Source organism: Tinamus guttatus, unplaced genomic scaffold (assembly GCF_059628265.1).
Source record: "Tinamus guttatus ecotype Peru unplaced genomic scaffold, ASM5962826v1 Tinamus_guttatus_pri_ptg001776l, whole genome shotgun sequence".
In the NCBI taxonomy this organism is placed as follows: Eukaryota; Metazoa; Chordata; class Aves; order Tinamiformes; family Tinamidae; genus Tinamus; species Tinamus guttatus.
In genome coordinates, this window is record NW_028290310.1 from 1 (window position 1) to 7793 (window position 7793).

The following is a 7793-nucleotide window of genomic DNA, read 5'->3' on the forward strand; positions in this document are numbered from 1 at the left end:
CCTTCGTGTGTGGGGGGGGTCCCCTCGATATGGGGGGGTCCCTTTGGGGGGGGTCCCCATGGTGGGGTCCCCCCCCCCCCCACTGTCTCCATTTGGGGGGGGGTCTCTGCGCCCCCCCCTCACTCAAAGGGCCCGGGGGGGCCGCGGGGGGGCCACGGGGGGGGCGGTCCCCCCCCCTCCTCTTCCTCCTCCTCCTCTTCTTCCTCCTCCTCTTCCTCCTCCTCTTCCTCTTCATCCTCCTCTTCATCCCCCTGCGGCTGCGGGGGGGGGGGCAACCTGAACCCCCCCCCAAATACCTGGGGACCCCCCCCAGAATCTGGGACCCCCCCCCCAAAACTTGTCCCCCCCCCCCGGGAATCTGGGACCCCCCCCCCAATATCTGAGTCCCCCCCCCAAAGCTTCTTCCCCCCCCCCGGAATCTGTGAGCCCCCCCAAAATTTCTTCCCCCCCCAGAATCTGAGACCCCCCCCCAAATACCTGGGACCCTCCCCCAAATTTGTGTCCCCCCCCCTCGGAATCTGGGACCCCCCCTAATATCTGGGATCCCCCCCAAAGCTTCTTCCCCCCCCCGGAATCTGGGAGCCCCCCCAAAATTTCTCCCCCCCCCCCAGAATCTGGGACCCCCCCAAACACCTGGGACCCCCCCCAAAACTTGTGCCCCCCCCCTTTGGAATCTGGGACCCCCCCCCCAAAACTTCTCCCCCCCCCCCAGAATCTTGGATCCCCCCTAAACTTCCCCCCCTCAAAACCTGCCCCCCCCCGGGAGTTCTTGGACCCCCCCCAAAAAAAGTGCCCCCCCCCAGCACCTGGAACCCCCCATAATTTACCCCCCCTCATAATTTATCCCCCCCCCTATAATTTACCCGTTGTAATTTACCCCCCTTGTAATTTACCCCCCCAATATTATTGCCCCCCTATAATTTACCCCTTGTAATTTACCCCCCTGTAATTTATCCCCGATCATTATTGCCCCCCTATAATTTACCCCCCCATTAATTTACCCCCCCATCATTTACCCCCCTTTATAATTTACCCCCCAATATTATTGCCCCCCTATAATTTACCCTTGTAATTTACCCCCCCTGTAATTTATCCCCCGATCATTATTGCCCCCCTATAATTTACCCCCCCATCATTTACCCCCCATCATTTACCCCCCTTTATAATTTACCCCCCAATATTATTGCCCCCCTATAATTTATCCCTTGTAATTTACCCCCCCTGTAATTTATCCCCCGATCATTATTGCCCCCCTATAATTTACCCCCCCATCATTTACCCCCCCATCATTTACCCCCCTTTATAATTTACCCCCCCAATATTATTGCCCCCCCCCCAAACTCACCTGGGGGTCGAAGTCCCCGGGGGGCAGTTGGGGGGTAGGGCCCCCCCCCCGGCGGCCCCCCCCCCTCGGCGGGGGAGGGGCCGGCGGCGCCGCTTGGTGGGGGCGGGGCCGGAGGGGGGAGCCCCCCGCGGGGGGGGGGAGGGGGCGGCTCGTTCTCGGTGTTGCCGGGGCGTCGCCCTCGTCCTGGGGGGAGGGGAGGGGGTTAGGGTGTTGTTTGGAGGGGTGTTGTTGGGGTGGAGTGTTGTTGGGGAGGGCGTTTTGTTGGGGAAGGTGTCATTGGGGAGGGGTGTCATTGGGGGTGGTGTTGTTGAGGTGGGGTGTTGCTGAGGTGGGGTGTTGTTGAGGTGGGGTGTTGTTGAGGTGGGGTGTTGTTGAGGTGGGGTGTTGGTGTTGGGGAGGGGTGTTGTTGGGGAGAGATGTTGAGGTGGGGTGTTGCTGAGATGGGGTGCTGTTGAGGTGGGGTGTTGGTGACGGTGTTGTTGGGAGGGGTGTTGCTGAGGGGGTGTTTTTGGGCAGGGGTGTTGTTGGGGGAAGGTTGGGGGGTGTTGCATGGGAATGTTGTCCCGGGGAGGGGTAATTCTGGGGGTAGCTCCAGGGGGGGTGTTGTCATGGAGGGGTGTTGTCACAGCGGGGGTTCTTGCAGGAAGGGTGTTGCTGCTGGGGCGGGGGGGTATTACGGTAGGGAGGTGTCGCCACGGCAGGGTGTTGTTGCGGACTGTTGTTTGCGGGTGGTGGTGGTGGTGTTACAGGGGGGTACGTGTTCTCAATGGGGGCCGCTGTTGAGGGGGTTGTTGTTGCGCGGGGGTGTTGTCACGGCGGGGTGTTGCTGTCAGGGTGTTGCCGCAGGGCGGAGGTACCTCCAGCACGATGGTCAGGTGGCTCTGCCTGTAGTCGTCCCGTACGAGTCCAGCACTTTCATGAGAAACCTGTTGGAGAAGGGGATTAGTGGCTGTACCTACAGTACCAGACACGGTGTAGCTACCCCCACACAGCCCCATCGCCATGTCGCCACCCCCCAAACACCCCTATTTAGTGTTGTTGCTGCCCTGTAGCGGTGTTGTCAAAGCATTGTCACAGCGTTGCAGTGTTGTTCCCGCTGTCACGGCGTTGTCACCCCCCCCACAGCGCCCTGTTTGTTGCTGTTTCTGCCCCATACACCCTGTGGCAGGGACCTCTCAGCACCACGGAGGTGTCATGGTGTAGTCACAGCACAGTCACGGTGTAGTCATGGCATTGTCAACCGCTGGAGTCCCCTATTGGGGGGTGTTTACCACCCCATACTGCCCCACACACCCCATGGCCGTGTCCCTCAACTCCCCATGGATACGTCATGGTATAGACAAGGTGTAGTCACAGTGTTGTCATTTCCTGTATCCTTTTCTTCACGGTGTTATCGCACAGTAGAGCGCCACACACCCCATGACAGTGTCTCCTTGTTCCCATGGATGCGTCACGGTGTAGTCACAGTGTAGTAACAGTGTTGCCACCCCTCTACACTTCTCTGTTTAGTTGTGTTACCGGCCCCCATACAGCCCCATACACCCCATGGCAATGCCTGTCTCCCCAAACAGAGGTGTCCCGGTGTAGTCGCGGTGTAGTCGCGGTGTTGTCACCCCTCCCCAGTACCGCCGCTCTGCTGTAGCCGCCGCCGTGATCTTCTGCACCTGCTGCAGCCGGTTCAGAACCTTCTCCGTTCACCTGGGGGAAAGGGGGCGTGGTCAGCGCCAAGGGGGCGGGGCAATGTGTAGGTGTGGCCAAGGGGGGTGCAATGAGTGTGGCCCTATGGGGGCGTGGCCAAAGGGGGTATGGGAGGGGCCAGAGCAGCAGGAAGGGTGGGGTCAGACATGGGGGCGTGGCCCAAGGAGGGCGGGGCATACGGGGCGTGATCGGGGGCGTGGCTAAGGGCCGATGGGAGGGAGGGGCGTGGCCAGTCCATGGGGGCGTGGCCAAATGGGGGAACCTTTGTGCTGGGGGCGTGGCCATTATTGGGTGGGCGTGGCCACCACTTGGGGGGTTCCCACCCCCCTTTTATGGGTCTCTATTCCCATTTTTGGGTCCCTGTCCCCATTTTTCATGTCTTTACCCCAGTTCTGGAGTCCCCAATCCCCATTTCTCTTGTCCCCATCCCCATTTTTGGGGTTCCCACCCTCATTTTTCATGTCCCTATCCCCATTTTTGGGTCCCTGTCTCCATTTTCAGGTCCCCAGCTCCCATTTCCCGTCTCCCCATCCCCATTTTGGGTGCCTATCTCCATTTTTCATATCCCCATCCCCAGTTTTGGGTCCCAAATCCCCATTTTTGGGGTCACTATTCCTGTTTCTCACCTCACTGATCCCATTTCTCATGTCCCAAACCCATTTTTGGGTCCCCAAACCCATTTTGGGGGTCCTCGTCTCCATTTTGGGGTCCCAAATCCCCATTTCTCGTGTCCCCATCCCCATTTTGGGGTCCCTAATCCCCCTTTCTCACGTCCCCAACCCCATTCTTGGGGTCCCCATCCCCATTTTTGGCTCCCAAATCCCCATTTCCCATGTCCCCGACACCATTTTTGGGGTCCCCAACCGCATTTCTTGTATCCCCAACCCCATTTTTGGGTCCCAAATCCCCATTTTGGGGTCCCAAATCCCCGTTTTGGGGTCCCAAATCCCCGTTTTCAGGGTCCCTGACCCCATTTCTCACATCCCCAACACGATTTTTGGGTCCTTGTCCCCATTTCTTGTGTCCCAAATCCCCATTTCCGGGTCCCCATCCCCATTTTGGGGTCCCTGACCCCATTTCTCGTGTCCCCAACCCCATTTTGGGGTCCCAAATTCCCATTTTGGGGTCCCCAACCCCATTTTGGGGGTCCCAAATCCCCATTTCAGGGTCCCCATCCCCATTTTCCGGTCCCAAATCACCATTTCTCACGTCCCCCACCCCATTTTTGGGGTCCCCGTCCCCAATTTTGGGTCCCAAATCCTCATTTCTCAGGTCCCTATCCCCATTTTTGGGCGGCTGTCTCTGTTTTTCAGGTCCCCAACCTCATTTTCAGGGTTCCCAACCCCATTTTCTCGTGTCCCCATCCCCATTTCTCATGTCTCTGACACCATTTTGGGGGTCCCCATCCCCATTTTGGGGGTCCCCAACCCCATTTTGGGTCCCAAATCCCCATTTTTGGGCTCCCCATCCCCATTTCCCATGTCCCGAACCCCCTTTCCTGCGTCCCCATCCCCATTTCCCATGTCCCCGACCCCATTTCTGGCTCTCAAATCCTCATTTTCGGGGTCCCTGACCCCATTTCTTGCATCCTCAGCCCCATTTTTGGCTCCCAAATCCCCATTTCTCGCGTCCCCGACCCCATTTTCGGGGTCCGTGATCCCATTTCTTATGTCCCCGACCCATTTCTGGGTCCCAAATCCCCATTTTTGGGGTCCCCATCCCCATTTTTCGTGACCCTGACCCAATTTTTGGGTCCCCATCCCCATTTCTTGTGTCCCCATCCCCATTTTTGGCTCCCATATCCCATTTCCCATGTCCCCGACCCCATTTCTGGCTCCCAAATCCCCATTTTCGGGGTCCCTGACCCCATTTCTTGTGTCCCCGACCCATTTTTGGGTCCCAAATCCCCATTTTCGGGGTCCCCAACCCCATTTCTTACATCCCCATCCGCATTTTTTGTGTCCCTGATCAATCTTTGGGTCCCCATCCCCATTTCTCTTGTCCCCATCCCCATTTTTGGCTCCCAAATCCCTATTTCTGGCATCCCCGACCCCATTTCTTGTGTCCCAAATCCCCATTTTTGGGGTCCCTGACCTCATTTTCAGGTCCCCAGCCCCATTTCAGGGCCCTAAATCCCCATTTTTGGGGTCCCCAACCCCATTTCTCGCGTCCCTGACTCCATTTTCGGGGTCCTCGACCCCATTTCTAGTGTCCCAAATCCCCATTTCCAAGTCCCCATCCCCGTTTTGGGGTCCCTGACCCCATTTCTCATGTCCTCATCCCCATTTTGGGGTTCCAAATGCCCATTTCTTGTGTCCCCAACCCCATTCCTCGTGTCCCAAATCCCCATTTCTGGGGTCCCCGACCCCATTTTCAGGGTCCCTGATCCCATTTCTTGTGTCTCTGACCCATTTTTGGGGTCCCCACCCCCATTTCTCACGTCCCCAACCCCATTTCTCGTGTCCCCAACCCCATTTTCGGGGTCCCTGATCCCATTTCTTGTGTCCCCGACCCATTTTTGGGTCCCAAATTCCCATTTTTGGGGTCCCCAATCCCATTTCTCGCGTCCCCGACCCCATTTCTCGGTCCCAAATCCCCATTTTTGGGGTCCCCAATCCCATTTTTGGGGTCCCCAACCCCATTTCTCGCGTCCCCGACCCCATTTCTCGCGTCCCCGACCCCATTTTCGGGGTCCCTGATCCCATTTCTTGTCTTCCCGACCCATTTTGGGGTCCCCAACCCCATTTCTCGCATCCCCAACCCCATTTTCGGGGGCCCTGATCCCATTTCTTGTGTCCCCAATCCCATTTTCGGGGTCCCCAACGCCATTTTCCGCCCCGGACCTGCTCGATCTCCCGGCAGCGCCTCCCCAGCGCCTGCATCTTCCTCCTCTCCATCTCCCGCTGCTGCTGCAGCCGCCGCGGCCCGGCCTCGTCCCCGGCCGCGTCACCGTCCCCGCCACCTGTAGCGCTACAGGCGGCCGCCTCCGCGTCCTCGAAGGGCACCTCGGTGTCCAGCTCGCTCTCCAGGATGTGGCCTCCGAACAGCGGCGGCAGCGCCAGCTCCGAGCCCGGCGGAGCCGAGAATTCCTCGAACGCGACTCCGGCCATGGCCCTAAGGGGGGGGGTGCAGGGAAAATGACCCCCCCCGCTCCGTCCCCAGCCCCCCAAAACCTTCCAATCCCCCCCCCAGGGCTGTTAATTCCCCCTGGATTCATTAATCCCACCCCTGGGGCTGTTAATTACCACCCAGGGATGTTAATTTGCCCCCCAGAACCATCAATAGCCCCCCAGATCTGTTAATTCCCCCCAGATCCATTAATTCCCCCCCATTAGCCCCATTAATTCCCCCCATTAGCCCCATTAATTGGCCCCTAGACCCATTAGCTCCCCTCATTAGCCCCATTAATTCCCCCCTAGATCCATTAATTGGCCCCTACACCCATTAATTCCCCTCATCAGCCCCTTTAATTCCCCCCCAGATCTGTTAATTACTACCCAGGGATGTTAATTTGCCCCCCAGAACCATCAATTGCCCCCCAGGTCCCTTAATTCCCCCCTACACCCGTTAATTCCCCCCATTAGCCTCATTAATTCCCCCCCAGATCTGTTAATTCCCTCATTAATCCCATTAATTCCCCCCCCCCAGATCCATTAATTCCTCTCATTAGCCCCATTAATTCCCCCTCAGATCTGTTAATTACCACCCAGGGATGTTAATTTGCACCCCAGAACCATCAATTGCCCCCCAGGTCCCTTAATTGCCCCCCAGATCTGTTTATTCCCCCCCTTAGCCCTGTTAATTCCCCCCAGATCTATTAATTCCCCTTATTAGCTCCATTATTTCCCCCCCAGATCCGTTAATTCCCTCATTAACCCCATTAATTCCCCCCAGATCCGTTAATTCCCTCCAAGATCCATTAATTCCCCCCATTAGCCCCATTAATTCCCCCCAAATCCGTTAATTTTCCCCCAAACCCGTTAATTCTCCTCATTAGCCCCATTAATTCTCCCCTAGATCCATTAATTGGCCCCCACACTCATTAATTCCCCTCATTAACCCCATTAATTTCACCCCAAACCTGGTAATTCCTCCCCAGACTCATTAATTCTCTAATTAACCTACTAATTCCCCCCCAAAAGCCACTAATTCTCTCTTTATGCCCATGAATTCTCACTCCAGATCCATTAATTACATCCCAGATCCATTAATTACCCCCCAGCTCCCTTAAATCCCCTCATTAGCCTTACTAATTCCCCCCCAAGCCCGTTAATTACCCCCTCAGACCCATTAACTCGCTCATTAGCCCCATTAATTCCCCCCAAGTCTATTAATTCCCCCCAAAATCCATTAATTACCCCCCAAAATCCATTAATTACCCCCCAGACTCATTAATTTCTCTCATTAACCCCCTTCCCCCCACCTACCCGGCGATGACGTCACCCGCCGGCGCCGCCGCCGTTCCCCAAGCGCCGTCTCTACGCAGCGAGCGGTGGCGCGCGCTGATGACGCAATAGCCCCCAACCGCCTGATGACGCCGCGAGCGTGGATTGGGCGAGGGCAGGCGGAGAGGGCGGAAGTGACGTCGGTGCAGAATACCCAGGCGGCTTCACTGAGGGCAGGCGGAGAGGGCGGAAGTGACGTCGGTGCAGAACACCCACCATCTCTCCCGAAGTAAACGACGGCAAGTGCGGGCGGAAGTGACGCAGCTATAGCACACCAGAGCGGCTTCACTGACGGCGGAAGTGAC

The 7793-nt window shown here is 57.3% G+C and overlaps 1 protein-coding gene across 1 annotated transcript; it reads right to left on the reverse strand.

The window, feature by feature from the left end:
• Nucleotides 1-2202: 2202 nt before the first annotated feature.
• On the reverse strand, nucleotides 2203-7551 carry TFPT (TCF3 fusion partner; the record flags this gene model as incomplete). The annotated part of the gene is given in 5 exon segments (XM_088539509.1): nucleotides 2203-2243; nucleotides 2246-2271; nucleotides 2972-3040; nucleotides 5885-6157; nucleotides 7471-7551. Coding segments are annotated over 4 exon segments (405 nt in total), but the record flags the coding sequence as incomplete, so codon positions are not given.
• Nucleotides 7552-7793: the final 242 nt, after the last annotated feature.